The sequence below is a fragment of the Opisthorchis viverrini genome, assembly GCF_000715545.1.
Source record: "Opisthorchis viverrini unplaced genomic scaffold opera_v5_114, whole genome shotgun sequence".
NCBI lineage: Eukaryota > Metazoa > Platyhelminthes > Trematoda > Opisthorchiida > Opisthorchiidae > Opisthorchis > Opisthorchis viverrini.
In genome coordinates, this window is record NW_008751769.1 from 230,106 (window position 1) to 251,474 (window position 21,369).

General features: G+C 44.2%; 1 protein-coding gene across 1 annotated transcript; it reads right to left on the reverse strand.

Annotated features, from left to right (window-relative positions):
• Positions 1-937: 937 nt before the first annotated feature.
• Positions 938-20,784, reverse strand: T265_05782 (hypothetical protein; the record flags this gene model as incomplete). Its single annotated transcript, XM_009170876.1, has 13 exons — positions 938-1,266; positions 2,328-2,519; positions 9,154-9,435; positions 10,529-10,617; positions 11,853-11,952; positions 12,732-12,885; positions 15,985-16,208; positions 17,049-17,194; positions 17,443-17,552; positions 19,569-19,846; positions 19,884-19,985; positions 20,019-20,096; positions 20,681-20,784. The coding sequence occupies 13 exons, from the start codon at positions 20,753-20,755 to the stop codon at positions 1,045-1,047; spliced, it is 2,052 nt and encodes a 683-aa protein (XP_009169140.1).
• Positions 20,785-21,369: the final 585 nt, after the last annotated feature.

Here is a 21,369-nt window from a genome sequence, read left to right on the forward strand (position 1 = left end):
TACGAGCCTCTTCTATGAAGAATCCCGAATATCCTATGACGAGCACAAGATGTGATCGGAGTTCACCTGATGCTACTCACTTCCCATATGCTGAGCAACCTGTTGCAAATGAGTGCACTCCTAAAGCTTTTTGCGGAGACTGACGCGTCATATTAGGCAAATCCATAATCGTTTTTTAACTTTCTGATACACTTATTCTTGCTCACGGTGCCACCGAGGTAAATTTACTAACTGACGGCGACTTGAATGCTGAAAAGCTGTATATCATCCAACACAACCAAGGTCAAGCGATGAATGCTTGCCGGTCGACGCGCCTTAGTCAGATGCTCAGCCCAAAGAAACAAACGAATAATGAACAGGAGTGACAACCTCCGGCAACTGCTTTGAAATTACAGCTGATGGAGACGAACTGAACTTCAACAGAGTGCTAATAAAGTCGCTGAAGGATGACAGTAGTTAAGTAGATCATGGATGAAAACTTCGCCCGTAGCTACGACTGTCGGGTAATAACCCAATGGGGTGGCCACGATGGAGTAATAAGATCATTATCTTGAGACGATACTGAACCACCATATAATTAGGGAAAAAATATGAGTATCGCGACGTTTCGGGTTACCGGTCGAAGCTGACAAACTCAATGGCTCGTTTGTGTGGCATTCAGTGTGTATCTCGATTGGTATTCAGTTGTTTAATTCCAGTGGAAGACAGTTACCCAGATGGGGGCATTACTCCTGCGCTTCCTGCTACGATAACCTCAAACAGAGAGTAACACGATGGAAGAGTGAAATAACCGGGACTCCGAAAACTATAACTTGAAAGCAAATCCTGATCGGTTTGACAGGTTAACACGAAATCATCAACGAGAAGATTAGGTGAAGTATACAGCCGGAAAATCGCTCCAATCCCGATATGAGTGTGCAGCATACGAAGCTCTACTGACGAGATGAAAGACCAAAATGCAGACAAACCAGTGAAGACTGATCGCACACAAGACGATAAAAACTGAAAGTTTTATTAAAATGACTATGTACAGTCCACCTGTTGTCAGTCCATCAGGCCAGGTGGGAGTTCAGGACCTTCTGGAGTTGGTGGAGCGTTAGACTCTTCAACAAGCAGTCGATTTCTCGGGTCGCGTTCTGCCCATTTGTTGAACGGGTGCCACATAGTCTCAAATTCAATCACCTTCTTGCGCAAACGATCAAAAGATTCCGGTTTCGGCTTACGCCAAAAGGAGGAATCCTTTTCCAGTATTCCTCCGACAATTTCCTAGGAAAAATGAAGGTGGCAGATGGACAACGGATACAAGACAAAAGTGCTGATCAACAGGCGGAACGAAAATTTCAACTTGTCGTGGTGAAACATCCATTTGTTTTGAAACAATGTTCTTTTTAAGGTAGTCGAATTAATACACTACACTTCGACAGCCCCACTGACCGGATTTGCCTTTCTTGAGCTTCATCAGCCAGGTGCGGTCCCGGGTTTCCGTCACTCTTAGGTTCTACTTATACCCAAACGAGACTCAATTCGGGAAATGCACTCATTTAAACATTCAACTGAATCCGTCTGAACCCCTAGTGTATGACGATGATGGTGTGTTGCACAAACCCGCCTCGTGTTTTAATTGGTAAGATATTCGAGATACCGCAATACATTGTAAAGACATAACACATTACTCATTAGGTTGCTGAAAGTCACTTGTGTGCCCACCACCGGTACCATCTTCCACGGGTCAAAGTGCCAAAAGTAGTATTAGCTCAAAGAGCCATTGGTAAATGATGATTCAAGCAGCCTCAAGTGGAGGCACCATCCTTGCAATTATCACCGCTCACGTACCGAATTGTGTACAACAGAAGATCGTGAATTTTTTCAATTTCATCAAGCCCAATGCCGAGTTCAACAACATTTCAGTCTCATGCCGTTATAAAAACGATAACAAAGCGATGGTTCGCCAAGTAGCTTGTTGCAACCTTCAAGCGTCAGCACACACCTATATGATGGGGAACGGTAACATAAGTCTGCTTGAAACTCATTAAAACCCAGTCAGTGAGCTAGGCTTGGAGCACTACAGCCTACTCACGTGATCCTATCTGATTCGACTAGTGAACTCGGCCTAAATTCATGCAACTCCCAAGTTACTGTACTGTTCACGTAATTCGACAGGAATAGTGGTTGATATGACTAAGCGGGGCACGTCTGCGAAGTCTCCATCAGGTCATACTAATATCCGATAGGACCAGATTTCGAACGTTATCAAAATGTCTAATCGTCTAAGGAGTTAGAGAACTCGGACTTAGCAAAGAAATCAGCTGTAAGAAGCATTCACGTACTCGGCCAAAATAGGAAGGGACATCCACACCGTTGTCAATGACGCGGGCCAGCCCACCATCTGACACCCCAAATTCGACAGCAACATAAGCGAATTTAGGGGGTACGGAACCTCGGGCACCGAGACCAGTTGGTTTGAGGGTAATCACGCGGCGATTCTGATCCCATTCTGATCCCATTTCAGATAATGCCTTCTGAAGAAAAAACACAGGAAACTTACGAATAAGGCTCAGACGCCAGTTACATAACCATTATGGAGAAGGTTGAGGTGCCACTAAACTGGACGTGCTGAATAGCGTATCGGTAGCGTGTTTGATGGGAATTCAAAGTTGATTTGCTGGACATAATGATCATCACACAATACGATTAATTTGACGAAATAGAACTGAGGACGTCTTATATATTTAAACCAATTGGAATTATCTGATGGTCGGCGGTAAAATACGCCAGCTGTTAAACTCACAGCTGAGTGGTCACTCTTAGTTGTGGCATAAATAAATAACAGCTGTAACATCCTTTCGGTTCCTAGCTGTCATACCCCAAAAAAGAAGCACGAAGCTTAGATATCGTCAGGTAGCCCAGGCGTAAAGTGGAGCAGTCCATGTACCCAGACTGTGTTCGAACCATGGACCGACCGGTCGGAAATTTTACGCCTCAGCTAATCCGAGCTATTTTATTTTCGGGATATAATCCAAATTCCAAGCAAACACACGTCCAGTTATGCGGGATTTTGGTGACTTGGTGCCTTAGATACTTCGCTGTTCAGACGAGAAGGAACATAGGAATCACCTTCAGCAATGAGAACTTCAGCACCTAAAATGAATATTGTGAATAAGCATAACAATTTTATTATTTTTATTTTATTTTTAATGGTTACCATGGCGGTATGCTTTTGTGTCGCAAAATGAATCAAAGGGTCTGGAAAGAGGTTGTCCGACAAGTTCAGCCGTCATCACCGGACTTCAACTTGTACCACGCTGTTGCCTGCGGGATAGATGGGCTGAAGTCTGTCAGAGTATAGTTCGGTTAATGTTGATGCAACAACCTGATTTCCGAACCCAGACGATTCCAGACGTTTCACCTAAAACTTTTACCGTTCGCTGCAATAGCGTGGCATATGGAGCTGAACGTCGAACGTCGTTTGGACAAGTCAACAACCTATTCTCCTAGTCCGCTCTTTGCAGCAATCATATGATACATAACATTCCGAGCATCTTGATAGAGAACGACAGTGTCATCGGGCACGTAAAAGTGATACTTCGGTGTCCACATAGTGGTGATGAAGCTAACCCGGGTGGTGATGATGAAATTTAGACGTATAGGACAGTCTCAGAAGTCAACCACTGTTAGTGTTCACACTCTTCGTATTACGGCGTCCGAGAACGTCCGGACAGAGTGAACCTAGATCGATACAAGCAGTGAAGTCTCTCAGCAAAGGGAAGTTGTTATTTTTGGAAGTGGCGGAAAAAAAATACAAATTTGTGTAAGGCTTACATTTTTCGTCCTCCATTGAGCATGACTGCGACCCGTGTACATTGATAACAGTCACGCTGCTTCGATACATCAGTCTAAAGCGCAACTGGACAAGACATGAATTGATTCCACATGATTCCTAAATCAACCATTTTCTTGACGCAATGGAAAACGTAACCGATATCATGACGTCGTGACCGATCTAATAAGTATATCTGGAACCAGTTTCTTGAAGGTTTACGTGATGAACGAACTGTGTTAATTCACGGCGGCAGCACATATTCCGTGTCATGAGTTCCGTTGAAGCCATGCCAATGCGTCCTACAGAATGAGCTGCCTGCTTATTCGTTCGACCCAACAGTGCTCGACTGTTACGCAAGTTCAAGGAGAAAACATCATTATCTCTGATTTAGTTTAGGAAGGGATGGATCAGTGCGTACACTTACACAATCCGGATATACACTCTAAAGGAATGGCTGTTGTTGTCTGGCCTCGAAAGACTGTTTTGTACCGATCATACAAAACTTGGGAGTTATCAGTATTCGTATTTTTTCCGGCGGTAGTCAATTAACTCGGTTTTCACCATGTTCGTCCGCGCACCTCAGGGCCGACTTACATCAGCTTCTTCCTTAAACGGAAGGGCAGTGGAGTTCCTACTGAACGGTAAGTAGAACTTTCACCTGAGGAAAAGGAAAGCCAGTGTATCAGGTCATAGTCTGTCAGGCCACCTAATACTAGATTCAAGAATGAACGAAGAGCGGAAGCCCAGACTAGAAGTAGCTGGGTAACAGAATCACGTGACCCACTATTTGGAGGGCTCATTGTTCGTTTGATACATTCCCGTATAGATCAGACTTTNAGCGGTAGCCTAGAAGTAGCTGGGTAACAGAATCACGTGACCCACTATTTGGAGGGCTCATTGTTCGTTTGATACATTCCCGTATAGATCAGACTTTCAGATTTGTCCAGGAAGTAAGAAACAAGCAATCAGCTGGTCGAACAGAAAAATGTGCATTCTTTCTTACGTCTATCAAATATTTGGGTTTTATTTTCGATAAATCTGGCCATCGTCCTCACCCGGACAATACCGATGGAATTCATAGAGTGCCAACATCGAGGAATGTGCCTTCACAACGATCTTTCCTCGGGTTGTTAAGCCAGTATAGTAATTTTCTACAAGATACGTACCGTGTTCGTGGTCCACTCAACCATCTCTTTAAAAAGGATGTCCCGTGGAATCGGTCACCTCATTGTCACACAGCTTTCGACAGAATTAAATCACTCCTACCGTCAGACCTGTTGGTTAACCATTACAACCCATCTGAAGATACCATTCTAGCGTCAGGTGCATCCAACCATTGAGTCAGAGCAGCCATTTCCCACAGATTTCCTGATGAAACTGGAGAAACAATCGTCTGTGCAGCCCGATCCTTAACACCAGCCGAACGCAATTACAGTCAAACAGAAGAAGAAGCAGTTGCAATCGTTTGCCATCAATAAATTCCACAAAACGGCATACGATCGCCATTTAACACTCCTAACCGATCAAAAATCACTTGTCGATTCGAAGAAAGGCGTTCCAGTACACACGGCAAATCGTCTCCAACGGCGACTATTCACTCTGGCTACGATTTTTTCAATCAACGCTCACTCCACGCATACTACTGGCCATGCAGATGTCTTATCAAGACTGATGGAATCACGACAGCCAGCAGAAGAGACAGTTGTGGATTCCAATTCTATCAAACTGAAAGTTTGAACCGTACTCGCTGCATCCATTCGAGCCCTTCCAGTTGCTTCCAAAAATAGACAGTGGTGAAACCAGAAGTGAATCCGTTCCCGCTCCAACAAGTTAAACACCATCACCGAACACGCTGGCCATCTTCAGTGGCACGCGATTTCTCTATCTGAAATCTGTAGGTGTTTCCTATTTTATGAACGTGTCACAATACCAGCCAAACTGCAGGCTGCAGTACTAAATCAGTTTCATTTTGTACACCCAGGTATCAACCGCATGAAAGCATTGGCGCGAAGTTATTTATACTGACCGAGTTTCGACAAATAGCTAGAAATACTTGTGTAGTCCTATTCAAAATGTCAGTGTTCTGCAAAATCGCCGCAGACGACCAAGTTATTTTCTTGACCTGTACCGACTAACCCTTGGTCGCGTCTACATATTGATTCTGCGGGAACAATAAACAATCGGCATTATCTTATCATGCTTGATACTTAGAGTACATGGCCGGANCCACTCAACCATCTCTTTAAAAAGGATGTCCCGTGGAATCGGTCACCTCATTGTCACACAGCTTTCGACAGAATTAAATCACTCCTATCGTCAGACCTGTTGGTTAACCATTACAACCCATCTGAAGATACCATTCTAGCGTCAGGTGCATCCAACCATTGAGTCAGAGCAGCCATTTCCCACAGATTTCCTGATGAAACTGGAGAAACAATCGTCTGTGCAGCCCGATCCTTAACACCAGCCGAACGCAATTACAGTCAAACAGAAGAAGAAGCAGTTGCAATCGTTTGCCATCAATAAATTCCACAAAACGGCATACGATCGCCATTTAACACTCCTAACCGATCAAAAATCACTTGTCGATTCGAAGAAAGGCGTTCCAGTACACACGGCAAATCGTCTCCAACGGCGACTATTCACTCTGGCTACGATTTTTTCAATCAACGCTCACTCCACGCATACTACTGGCCATGCAGATGTCTTATCAAGACTGATGGAATCACGACAGCCAGCAGAAGAGACAGTTGTGGATTCCAATTCTATCAAACTGAAAGTTTGAACCGTACTCGCTGCATCCATTCGAGCCCTTCCAGTTGCTTCCAAAAATAGACAGTGGTGAAACCAGAAGTGAATCCGTTCCCGCTCCAACAAGTTAAACACCATCACCGAACACGCTGGCCATCTTCAGTGGCACGCGATTTCTCTATCTGAAATCTGTAGGTGTTTCCTATTTTATGAACGTGTCACAATACCAGCCAAACTGCAGGCTGCAGTACTAAATCAGTTTCATTTTGTACACCCAGGTATCAACCGCATGAAAGCATTGGCGCGAAGTTATTTATACTGACCGAGTTTCGACAAATAGCTAGAAATACTTGTGTAGTCCTATTCAAAATGTCAGTGTTCTGCAAAATCGCCGCAGACGACCAAGTTATTTTCTTGACCTGTACCGACTAACCCTTGGTCGCGTCTACATATTGATTCTGCGGGAACAATAAACAATCGGCATTATCTTATCATGCTTGATACTTAGAGTACATGGCCGGAGATAATCACGATGGATTATATCACTTGTCACTTCACAATCTTGCTGCTCACTCGCATCTTCAGTCGCTCCGGTAAGACAGGACCCATGATTTGAGATAATGACAGTGCATTTATCTCGGTCAAATTCGCCTTGTTTTGCACGCAAAATGACATTTACCACGTGAGATCGCTGCCGTTCCAACTTCGATCTGACGATCAAGTCGAACGGTTTGTTGAAACTTCCAAACCAGGGGAGGGAACGTCAGCGGAGATTACTGAAGCCTTCTTGTTAAGTTACCGTAGGACACCTAACTCAAAGTTGCAAAACCACAAATCTCCCGAGGAAGCGCCTTTCGGACGTAAATTCCTTTTACCCATTGATGTGGTACGCCCACCTCCGTCGCATTCACAAACATGGAACACACATATGGAGCCACAGTTCAACCGCCATCACGGTACGGTTCACACCACCTATAAGCGTGGTGATTCGGTTTTGGCTAACGACTATCGCGGCGGTGTAGACAAATGGAATTTGGGTTAGATTAAATCCCGTATGGGTAACGTCATATAAGAAGTTGACGTACAAGCTGCCACCGTCATGCGAATCAACTTCGCCCTGGACACGCTGAACCAACTACATGGGATAACTCAATTCCTCTGGACATATTGTTGGATGCTTTTGAGTTACCATCCACACACGTGCCCCTGTGCAAATAGACACCCCCCCCAGTCAAATCCATATGTACACCTACACGGCGTCCATTCGTAACCCAAAACCATTGAAACCAATGCCGGTGACTCCACATCTGAAAATATCTGAAAACATTTCGAAATGGGAGGTGTCAGGATAGTCAGACCCACTCAACCATCTGTAATATTTCACTGAGATTCCATTTTCTCTCTGTTATAGTTAACTGAGCCGCAGCGCTCTTTTCATCCATTGGGCTATCCCTAATATAGCCCACTTGCATTCAGTCTCCTTTGTTTTATTCCTTGGGACTCCCACTGAAATAATCTGAATATCAAGCGCGATGGAATAAGTTCCATCAGTGTCCTGAATGACCAGCTACCCCACAGTTACAACGGATAGTGACCATTCGAATTCCACATTATGAAGTCATGGCCAATCCCTGCGAGCCTTTCACCAACAAGAGTTCAAAGTATAAAACAGTGCTTGCTCTCGTAGACGTTAATCGACATGTAGTTACGCCAATGAAGCATATCTCCCACATACCCTCTGCATCTTCCGCGTGCCCTTGATGTTCGTCAAAGACTCAATCTTTCTCGCTAGTTGCCAGCTTTGACAATGGAGGAAATTACCGAGTTCTCACTGACTTACGAAAACAAACCTATTCGTAAAAGAGACCACTGGGTACATTGAAAATATTTTTTTTGTTTCCGGCGCTGATATCAAAAGCGACAATAAGACCTCATGTTACCCCTTTAAGCGACTACTGCAAACCACCAGACCAGTCAGGGTCAGGCCACACATTCCGACAAATATAGGCAAGTAAGTGTGACGGAATCGATCCGATTATTCGGTGTAGTACGAAAATCTATGCACCAACGAGACATAACTGCTGTCACGATAGTAAGAGATGAAGCAAACGATCTGTGGTAAACGACAAACATGATAGCACATCAAAAGATAAACCCAGCGGACGATTAACAAGGGTTCGAATATGGACAGTGACAGTATAACGAGGGTCTACTACACCAAAGAAGCTATTAAAATATTATTGAAATGCCCTGGTAACACTCAGGAATTACGACGCTCGGTTGCCGTCTTTAGCTCATAACACTATTCTGTACCTGCACCTGGAAACAACGAATTGAACTCAAAAAGAAGTTGGGAATTTGGCTACCTGAAAAAATCCACTGCGCTGGGGTTCCTCGAGGGGTAACACAAACCTATAAGTAAATATTCCGGATGTACGAGGACATGATAGAAAGTGAAAACTACCATCAAGACGCTGATCCAAAGGATTAACAATACGATATTTCGCGAAGGCTGAAACGGTTGGAAAATGTGTGCAGTCGAAAAGTGTGAGGTATCCAAAACGGGACTTGCTCCCACTCACTTTGAAGTATGCTGGGAGGGAAGTGAAGATATCCGGTGGGACTGGGATACATTCTATCTGCGTGTGGGCCCGCACACTATCCGGTCGGGCAGCAATCTCGATGAAGACACATCCAGAGTCGTCCAAGTGGCGTTTGAACATGGCAACTAGTTGATGCTTGAAGTTTGCCAATTCGTCCAATGTGCGCTCCTCCAAGCGAGTAGTGGAGCCAATATGCTCGTATGGAGTGAGCAGACAATGACCAGGCACCAGGCTTACGTGCCCAGGGAGGGAAAGAAAAGCCTGTCCAAAGAGAAATGGACAAATGTGAAATGGATATGCAGTCATTCCAGACAGCTAATCAAGAGCGATTTGCCAGGGACAAATTAAAATAGGAGTGATGGGTGGCTGGACACTAGTGCAATCAAATGAGTTGGGTAGATGCAACTGAGCCGGATCTTTAGTATTCTAGAAACAACACAACCAATCACAAATAATCCATTCCACGTAAATTTCAGAAAACAATAAGATGGATTGGTGCACATCAGCGCAGGAAGTAATATCAGCGTTGACATCGATACATCACTGCCACATAACACATTATAAAAAAGGACCCAATGTGAAGCGACAAAAGACTTCAGTTCTCTCTAAAATCCGCAAGATTATTCCTGTGATTTACGAAATGATCAGTGCTTGAGCAACAGACAATGAAAACCTTGGCCCATTCATTTATATGGGTCCAGTAAGCTGTCATTCGGAACACTATAATTACAACCCGTCCAGAACACATTATGGAATGGAACGAGTACCGCGCCACAAGAATCTCTACGCTGCCGAGAAACCTTATGTACATTACTGTGATACAAAAGGCTCTCTCAAGCCTTTGTTGATGGCAACCACTGACCGATTTCGAGGGACCAATGAGAATTTGATCTAGGCCGTTAAAACGGAAATTTATTTTTTTTTAAATTTTTTTCCTAAAGAACCACACAATCTGTTTAACGGTCTTCCAGACGGGAGTTCAAAGTGCATAGACACATGTCCTTATAGCGGCACCCGTTTACTAGCATTCTGATTCTTAGTTCGGCTATTAACAAACGCAGAATGGGACTGCTGTGTTGGCTTTCGATGAATCCTTCATTTGGAGGCTACAGTAGTCACAAAAACATTAACCTCAAGGTTAAAAGTAACCTCAAATCATATTAGGTGTTGCATGAGGCCGATGGATGAGTAACTAGAGAAAGAGACGCGAAGCTACAAAAGATGTCTTTTTCTGTGCATTTTTAGGTGCGTCCAACCGGAGAACGTTTCGACTTTACAGTTTCACGACATGTACTAACTTACACAAAAGTGGAACGAACGACTGGAGGAATGCAGCGATAAACTGCTCACTCACTTTTTCACCCACGCTAATGACCAAATGCTTTGGAACGCGTTCGAGGCAGGTGGTGCAGGACGCTTCAGCAAACGCGCGACGCTTGTAGGCTGAAAAGGACATGAACCAGAAGAATGATGATTGAAGTGATTGAAGTGTGTGTAGGAAAGACGACACTGGGGAAAGTACGCTTCAGATGAATTACAAATTTATGCCACTGGTAACATTTTCTCCGATGTATGGTGTACAAAACTTCCTCAGATTCAAGCATATCACATGACATGCCGGCGAGATCAGCCTGAGTTTTCGTTCACCCAACAACGAAACAGCACGAGGAGTTTGCATGAAGCCAATGTCATGCGGTTTGGCCGCTTAGGTGGAATGGAGTCTCAGCCCCAATGATCACACAAGCCACTAAGGACGATGTTCAGCCAAAAAATTATTTTGGATCTGCAATTTCGTGTGGGGACTTTAGGCTTGTCCCACTTGAAAATTCAGTGTGATTTTTCCTATGCCCACATGAGGACGATCAATCGTTTGCCGAAGTACCTCAAGGAACAAACTGCACATATACACAAGGTGTCCGAAAACCGAGAACTTACATCAGATAGTCCGGAAATCAAAACATGAGCCTCAATGTGTAGGGCGAACTCGGGGATAGCCGAACTATACTCACGAGCAGAAAAAAAATGATCACCGGGTCGTACGGAGCTAAAGTGAACGGTCGCACTGTGGGCAGCGGAACGGTAAACCACGCGAAGTCTAGGTCAGTAGCTACTAGACAATCATCCCACAGTGGATGCCAATCAAACTAGGAGATAGCAGTCATTCAGGAGAGGAAGAGGCTAGCTTTAAAAACAGCACTGCAACAACCTGCAGAGTATCTTAAAACTGAAAAGTCAAGCGACAAAGACACTCAACAAATGACTGGAGGAGAGAGTATAGACCAGGTCAGCCTGCATAAGACATAAACACGAGTCGCAAAATTCAAATAACTTTGTCAGCCCGTGGTTTGGGTCAATCGAAGAACCGTCCGCAGGAAATGTATGGCCACAGAATGCGTCGTGACAAACCTAGAAGCCGCATAAACGTACATGGGTGCACATGAAGGATGTGTTTTTGATTAGCGTCTGCTCAGTTACCGGGTTTTTGCTATAGTACAAAAAAGCAACTAACTATTAGCCCGGCATAGAGAGCGACAGAACGCCTACAGTTCGGCAGAATGAAACACAAGAAGCAAATAAAACGAACACTGTTCGCTACAACGAACCTTTCCGACCGTGCACAAAGTAAAAACTACACTTGCAAAGATATCGACCCAAGAACGAGGCTTAACTTCACGTACCTGCCACTGCGTCTTGCTTGATCCGAGCAACATCCCGATCAGTGAAACTTCTTTTAGGGACAAAGGCGTCGTCGTATTCATCGTCAACTTTCCTACCAGCCTGCAAAATGGAACGGTTCGATTATTTCAGTACACAATAAACGGAAAAACATGGTCTGTAGTCCGAAAAGGTAAGAAAATCTACCAGGGTGGTTAGAATATGATGTAAAATGGGGTAGCTTATCATGTAGGTAGCGAAACAGTCGAGGCCGATCCACAATCGTTTTCATCAAAGTGGGAATCATGATTCGTTTAATCAGTCGAGTGCCGAGTCGCCGTATATCAAGGCCTGAATCCCTCTTCTACGTAAGGCTACCAGCATAAGACTGCTGCTTCCAACACTAAAACCTTTCGTCTTTAAGTCAGCACCCCCCATTGCTCAACCACTATCAGCATCCCTCTGTTTTAACCACACCTTCAAAGTTGCCCTTCATAACCCGATTTGTAAGGTAACCGCATCCAAATGCACTACTGAAACGAAATAGCTTGGTTCGACCTCAGTATGACGCGGTAAGTAACATTAATGGGATCGGTCACGAACTGGATATGCGGTCGCCGTCTGGCTGGGTTATGTTGACTTTTGTTTTGTCACTCTGGAGTCCCCATTGAAGAAAAATCTCAGCAGTTACAGTGCCATTCGTGGACCACTGATATGAGTGAAGCGGTCACTTAAATGGTTAGACCGATAGAGTTTTCGCTTTACTAATTAGACAGGGTGGATTTCCGCGAGTAAGCTTGAGAAAATTAGCATTCATCTCGAGTATCCAAGAGCAATAGGTTAGGGATGAAGGAAAAAATTGATCTTTCTAGAGGCGAGTGAATTTGTAAGGTCAGCACTACCTTCGATGCGAGTCGCGTAAATTCCATGTCCACATCATAAGAAGACCGAGACTGTTCTTCGCGCACCATGTCTCTCACGCTCGTTTCAGCCGAGTCTGCAGGTAAGTAGGCGACTCGTTTGCCGCTGGCATCGTGTGTGCGGAAGGATTTTGTCCTAGAAGTGGAATGTGGGCAAATAAATAAAGATGTTCTATGATAAAATTGCTGACAAAAACATCTCCTTATGTTGGTCAAGGCACAAAACTACTCGCCGGAAGGTTCGTGGTTCGAATCTAATCCCGGCATTTCAGTTTCTTCTGTCTAGGCTTGGGAAACCTAGCAGTATTTCAGCGCTCATGTTTCCTTCAATTGACATGATAGCTAGGCACCGAGAGTTAGTTGGGCGCTTCAATCATTCATTCACATTAACACGTTGGATCATCTGCTCCAAACTTGCCAACCAGCGAGTACATAGCACGAAGTCAGCTTACGTTCGAGAAACAACTTTAGTTAAACCAGGAATCACCAGGCAAAAGCTAATAAAGCCACACTTTCAGATTCAAACTAGTCCGTTATCTAACTGAACAAGCAGTGACTTCTCCCTTTTTTAATGGGTATACCTGAACAGTCATGGAGAGTCAAAACTGCGCAAATAATGAGTTAGTGACTCACTGAAATACAGGGAGCTGGAAGGTACATCCGATAAGACGACGAGAGAACTTCGGATCAAACTACGAAGAGACCACACAAAAACTACTCACATGCAGAGAAATGTGACGTAGGGTCTACAATGAATGATGAACCGGCAGAGGTTCAAACGCTTCTGTAAAACACAGTGGTTGACAGTCTGAATTAAGTTGTCCAAGCAGAAGAAATCCACTACATCATTCTCAACTAAACACTGCGTACAATTTGCATAACAGCTACGACCGCTACTAATTCGGTTAACTCTCAGTAAGTACGACGAAACCGAAAGAAGGCTACAGGTAGATGACAGGTTAGGAGCACTAACCCAGTTTTGAGTCTTGAAAACAGGAACTTAGACACGTGACAAAACACGTCATTACTCGCTCACACCACTATTGTGCGGTTCCTGGAAGAGGAGGGCTATCGAAGCAGCTGAATTCATCAGCGGAAAAATTTGGATGACAAGTTTTGTCCTGAGTCATGTCCAACATGCACCATTCACACTCATACAGATAACCTACCACCAGGATGATCAGGTAACAGTGGTCAGTTGCCACCAAATTGATCACGAGTCATTTAAAAATTCACTGGACGAGAAAACACTTCGTAAACCATCGAGTGGAAAATTCAAAATGAATCACGGAAACGTAGTTCCTCCGGTATAAGGCACGTTGCTGACCACCAGTTCCGACTGAACTTAAAATTATATTTTGTGGCTGGCTCGTTCGCCGAGATTCGTAATTTGGTTGCGGAAGTTTGATCAACAATGGAGGTAAGATCGGTAATGCGTTTTGATGTGGCAGCTATTCGGTGGGTCGGTGTGAGTGTGCGCAATTCGTTCTAGGAATCGAGAGACCGCAGAAGAGCTTCTCGAAAAATACAGCCGTATGTTCTAGCTGGGAAAAATTACACGTAATGTGGCAATACTAGTCTCACGTCGGAATTTTTGAACCTACCTGGCTGCGCCTTTATTTACGAAAACCATACACCGGAGTGTACGCTGAGTTCAAACTCAAGGCCTAGTTTGTGATCAGAACTGGTATTACACACTATTTGACTATATCATCATCTTCAAAACAGGTAAAACCTGGTTCGTGGCGATGTTGAACTGCTCAATTTCGGTCCAGAAGGGCCTACTACGTTCCTCAGTAGATAAGTATATATCACACACCGAACATAGCATTCGTACATTCATTTAGAAATAGATTAAACCGAAGCATTTCATAACTGGGAGTCAGATTTTGGTGGCCCTACTGAGCCGAAAGTGATGGCCTTCCAGTCAGGTGAGATAACTTAAATCTGCTAGCTATGCATCCGGACTGACATTTTCTCCCTTTCAAAATTATACTACTTGCGGAAAAATGCGTAGAGGTTGTTTGAGATGGCATGCTAACAAAACACTAACCTAATGGGGGTAAAAAGCAAAATTTAACCAGCACCGTCCAGTATTCATTAATCCTCCGAGCAACGAAGTAAACTGGGCTCGTTTACCTAAAAACACTAGCTAGATGCGTTCCAGTGCTGAGAGGGTGATCTTGGATTCCACTCACTCGGACGATCAGCTGACAGATGAGACTCCGAAAGCCGTTTCATAAAGGAAAACTAAGCAGACAGAGCTTTTGAGCTCGGGTGGCACCACCGACCAAGTGACCAATGTGCATAGATTTCACGCTACAAAGTGTGGCTGGTAGCGTTGTGTTGACATGCTACCATGCAATCCTCACTGGGAAAGCGTGATTAGGTAGCAGGATGGAGATGCACACTGCAACCTGGGTTGGAAAGATCGACCGAAGTAAATACTAAGATCCTCTGGAATTCACACTTCCAAGGCATACTTGCAATCTATCGAGGTCGGGATGGAACCGGATACTTTGCATTCATTGCTTTGGCACCTTACAAATGGATTACCTCGAAATCGTTCAGCGCATACAAAGGGCCATAAGTTGAAAAAGTGACGAGGACGCAGTGTAACTTCATTACCGAGCTGAAGTGAAGTACATGGCAGGATACCAAGCAAATCAGTACAAACATACAGCCTACCATCATGTGCACACACGGTCTACATGCATATCTCTGAGAAAAGTGTACATAGGAATTAGGTTTTGGTTATGTGTTTTTCGCTGTCCGATTGGTTACCTTGTCTCAAACTGATATGAACAAGGCCACCTAATCTAGGTCACAAGAGGGTCACCACAAACATCCGGCTAAAGTAGCTGGTCTGAGCATCGCCCACACGCCATTGCTGTATGTGGCAATCGTGTTACTACCATCAACAAAACACAAACGCCCTTGCCCAATTGTACCGACAAAAAGTCCAAGTCCCGACCGCGCTTACTTGTTTCAGATCTGCATTCTACGGAACTGATTATTGTGTAGATAAAAACTGAATCTAAATTTCAACGATAGGTTCAAACATTTTAGTGAGAGGTTATGATGTTTTAGTTGAAACGGCTCCAGTTTAGATGATAGTAAAGTTTGACTCAAGTCCGAGAGCACGTGACTACACGGTTCTTTTACGGTAAAAACTGAAAATACGTAACTCAGTTGATATAGTCAATCCGAAAGCAACGGGCTATCAAAAGCTTACTTTCGCTGGTCGAAGGAGGATGAGGAGGGACTAACTATTCGAAGCGGTCTCTCCATACCACGGTCGTCCATTTGCGTGAGAGGAATCACAATGGGTTTGTCGCTAGCCACGGGTGGATCGTTGGTTACGGAACGCTTACGAAGGACATGCATTCTAATCTTGATTCCTCGGCGATGAGCTTCACGAAGTTTCTGCAAGTTCGCTTTCAACTTTTTGACTTTTGTCTTGTGGAAGAAAAAGTCGAGTGTACCGTTTTAGATAACTCCCTCGTAAATACAGAGGACAAACTTATATGCATGTGACGACACACAGATGATTGCCACTAACGAACTACATCTCAATGAGCGGATTAAGTACACAACGAGACTATTTGCAAATATACTCAGCTCCGAGGATACGACAAGCAACATGTTATAGGGACTGCACCTACTGAGTCTATCTGCTCCGGCCAACCTAAAACATGGTGCCACCCATGACCTTCAGAGGCTTTCAGATGAATGTGGGGAGAAGTATCGCGCTCTGTGAGCAATGAGAAAACCTAAACAGTGGTGGTTGGTCTCTGATTCCCGGATATCAATAACACTACATTACTGGTATTTGTCGGCAACGTTGAAGCCCTATTAGTTTGTCAAAAGTAGCTCTGATGGTGCGCACATGAGGGCAAAATAACAGTCTCTCAACGTCCATATGGATAACACCGTTGACGTGGCCCTTGCTAGTGCAGATGACGAGTATGAGATACTGACCTCCAGTGCACCAAAGAAAGCGATTCGAATCAGTGCAACATAGGGCATTCCATCGAACTAAGGCAAGAAATCGCTGGTAAGACTGGTGAATAATGGGTAAAAGATAAGCATGATGATGAGTAGATGATGTCTTTGTTTGTCTGCAAAATAAAATGCAGGTCGACATTAGAATTTAATTCACTTCTTAGTTTTCGATTGTAATTGGTGATTCTGTAGCAAGTTTGACTTGTTCACCGTCACCAGAATTATAGGAAGTCATAGGACAATGTTCTCATACATATAAAATCAAGCCAAGGCCTCACAAACCAATCGACCTACTGGATCTCCGGTCAGTTCGGCTTTGAGGACTTTAGCGGCCATCGCATTAACATCATCTGTAGTAACAAAACGCTCCTCAGTTTCAGTGGTATCTGAAGTGGAAACGGCTGAGCTATCCTCAGCACGTGAGGTAGCCTTCGGAACAGCTGAAAAGCAACCAAAAAGGGACGCCGAGCAATGTGGTCAATGAAAGTTGATAATTTAATACTGAGGCAACACAAATATCTTTTTCCAAACAAATCACACCTCACAAAAGAACCATAGATATTAAATGGGGTTGATAAAAACCCAAAAAGACGAACCTCTAAAGTACTCAAAACAAAATGACATGACAGCAGTGAAACGCATATAACCATTCTTTGACGAGTAGCGAGGTTTAACAAACAGCACAAACCTGTGTTCTGGATTGTCTGATGGTCGGACTCCAGTTCTGTACTGCTAGATTCAGGCTTCCCGAAATCGTTCGGCCGCGACTTCTTCCATCGCGGAGGAGCTCGGGGAGTCCTGGAAGTATAAACAGAGGTATTAGGCGAAAAAAATGGTATACCAACACGTAGGTGAGTGAAACTGAACAAAACAAAGTTTGATAGTGGTATGGCCTTCAGCTGGGATGTGATGAAAATAAGAATGCAGTGGTATATTCAAATTTGTTCCAGAAGCAATGTACAGCAATCCAGACGATAAGACCGAGCGATAGCTAAAAAGTCAATGAAATTTGTATTAACATGTGCGAAAATTGTCCCAAGGTTGTTACCGGCAACTTAAAACGTAGCGTACGGTCAAGTGGACTGGACCCTTATATGCATAGGATTAATCTAAGGGTGCGTAAAACCTCAATGAGGCTGGAGGCTTACACAGTAGATGAATGGGTAACATGAATAAAGTAGTCGAACAAATTCGCCGAAAACGTCACCAATTCAGGACCGTGGTCAACACCATCATACAGTGGGGAAGCTTTCAAGCCTGTCATTCTACGTGCGCTTCACATGCTTCGGTTCGACCTAAGCGTGACGCGCCGTGTCCAGATGTAGTTTATTTAAGTATGAGTTTAGAAAACAGAACGTTCTGTGAAATTTTCTTAAGCGACGACCCCTCAACCGGTTTCGAGCATTTTCCAATCGAATGAATGTGTCGGCTACGCTCCGACAAATCGCCCATTTGTACTCCACCGAATTCCACACGACTCCCTATCACTGCAAGTAGCCACTATTTGACGGTGTGCACCAACGAGTCAATCTTCGCAAACGATCAGACCGATGACAAGTGGAGCTAGAATCTGTATACACCGGAATATGACTACCAAATAAATCCCTAATTTTTTTCATTTAGGGCCGCATTTGAGCCAAAACCGTAAGTACGTAAAAGGTGCAATAAATAATACGCAAAAAATTCGGGTTGATAAATATGGCTTATTTTCACTTCACGATAAGCCCACCCAACCGTGCGCAAGACAGGCGGATCAAAATAGGTGCGCCTTCACACGGGTGAGGAGCAACGGAGCCAGGAATACCAAAAGGGAATCGTGAATGAACCCCATGTATAAGGATGGGGACCGCGTGATCCTCACTGTGGCTGGTTGGAGACACTACAAGATATGGCTGTCAACCGATGTCAGTGGCGTTCTTGTTGTCAGTTTCTGTCCAGATTGCCTGAGTGGATGTCTGGAGGTGTAGGCACCAGGGAATGATAGTGGTAAGCTAGCATTAAATCTCCTCCCCGTCCACCGTTATTCTTTTCTTTACAATAAGGCTTTCAAATAAATCATGGTTGTACGGCAGTGAAGCATCGATGTTGAACACTGATGTCATGCTGTCAATGATGAGCATCGGAGGTGATAAAAAGAGCCGGTTAGGATGGCTACCTCCAAGTAAAGGAACCTGTCTTCATGAATCAAATCGGTATGATGTGAGGGTCGTTTTATACTAATAAAATCACCTCATTCAGCTAATGTTCACTAGAAGCTCGCCAGCAGTTGTATCGCGTTGCGCTACGGACAGACGTAACAATCAGACCGCACAGTACTTACCTGCCTAGTGTTGACAACTTGTAGGACATTTCAAAAAATTGAGGCCAGTTTATGCTAGTTAGCTTATTCTGATGTATGAAACGTAACATGGTCTAGTACTGTCGTTTGAACGCCATTAGTCCTGGAGACTCGTTATCGCTTATCCGTAGATTGCGGTGTAAACCATCCGCAAACGCAACCGGATGGCAGTACTCGTAATCGTACTTATCTGTCACATATAGGAGCAAGGATTTGGAAGGAAGTAGAACAAACTACGGGGTGTATAAAGTTACTAGAATTGTAGAAGGTGTAGTGCTTTCAGTTTGGTTCGGATTGACTAAGGGAATCGTGTACGAATGTGCTACGCATCTAAAATGAACGATGTGGATCCAAACGTTCGAAAACTGTATGTTGTTGCTAACCTCTGTGCTGAGAACGACTGGAGATACAGGTGGGTAGGGAGATGGACAGAGCAAAGTGATAAAACAAGAGAAATTCGAATCAAGGTATCTTACACATGTCCCGTGGAGCGACGATGGATACCGTGAGCAAACGCGGCCAGCATATCGTCCACAGTCGCCCTGTCCCAACGCTGAAGCAGTAGCTCTTCAACATCGATGCCTTCATCTCTGGCTTGGTCCAGGCAACGCTTGTAAGACTTAAATAACCAAGCTTCGTTGTCTTTCGTCAAAACTGATTTAGGAACCTGTTTCGTTTTGTCAGTAACATTTTCAGGTAGACCCGTCCCTCCATCCCTCCAGTGTGGATTGAGTTCAGTTATGGACTGATTTGCCTGCCAGGTGAATTATCCGAATTAAGGAAACACTTACTTGATCTGGTTGACTCGAACGATTAGGCTTTTTCTCATGCGAGGAAGAAAACAGGTCCACGAAATCCTCTACGGAGTGAACCTCACTTATCCAAGTTGAACTCTAAAAGGGTGACGAGGAAGGTTAGACACAAACCTTCGGAGGTTCCGCATGCTCACTGGTAGGGTTGGTAGGCTTTGTGCCATCTGTCCATTCGTATTCACTACCGGAGGACTAGTCAATGGATCATTTAGGTATTTGGAATGGAACAAACGGAGGAGCTGTGTTTTCGATGCGTCTTTTTCTTCCCCGTTCGATCATGCTTCTTTGATTTCATCCGATGCTTCAAATGATGTGAGGGAATCGGAACTGAAACGTAACCGGAAAATTTAGTATGGATACCGTTGAACGGATGAGGGTAGAAATCAACTCCAACAATGTAATGACAACATTGTCTGTAGGCAGTGCTACAACTTGTTGAACATTTGTTCCCAGCACTTGCTTAACTGTGTAGAAGAGACTGGTGTGACTACTGCTAAGATGTTAGAAGAATTCTCTGTCAGATTCCATGCGCTCGCGGCGACCGAGGGCTCCAGACAGGCAACAGCTGAGGTAATCAATGAACCACCAGTCAAGCCGCCACACAAACCGCTTAAGAACTAACGTTTTCTTCTGTTGAAGTTCGATATTTTAGGCGTCAAAGTGAAACGTTGGAGCATTAATAAGGTGCTCGTCTCATATGTCAGACGGTCGGAATTTAGATCCCGGTAGAGTGAGGGATGTACAGCAAAGGGGACATCTAACAAGAGGAAACTCACTTCAGGTTTCTTCCTTCGAGTAGGACCAGCCAGAATGGTCGCGTCAAAACTGTGGAAGAATTGCTCATGTAACATAGATGGAAATTCGATAACAATGTTTCACCTACGTAAATTCGAAGCAAGACTCAGAGATCCACTATATGAAGGACAAGACTAACAGCAGCAGTGTAAGATAGCTCTGATCACAGATTTGCACAGTTTGAAGGATTGAAACCAGACAGCGCGAATTGGCAAACGCAATTATGGTCCTAAAAATTCGTGCGTCCACTTCGTCTGTCACACCACCATCGGGGCTATACAACTGTAGCACTTGTAAACTGCTCTTTTTCATGCTCAGTATCATCTTCTTTTTCCCCATAATTATTAATCACATCGCTGTACAAAAGTTTGTTTTACTGAAATACAACCGCTACCGCCCGCTTGTTGGGGTCCAACGTGATTTTGAGACTTTTGCTGAGTGACTGTTGTTGTGACCGCCGGTTGGCTATATTTGACTGCTGCTAACACTAAACGTGAACAAACATTTTAGCTACAAACACTGGACTAATATATTCACACTTGTGGATTTCTATTTCTATCACCGGAGATCTGGAATACCAGGAAGATAGAACCTTTTTTGGTGTGGTGGTTCAACGGAATACGGAATCTCCTATTTTGAACTGAGTCAAGATTTACTTGGATTTTTCTCC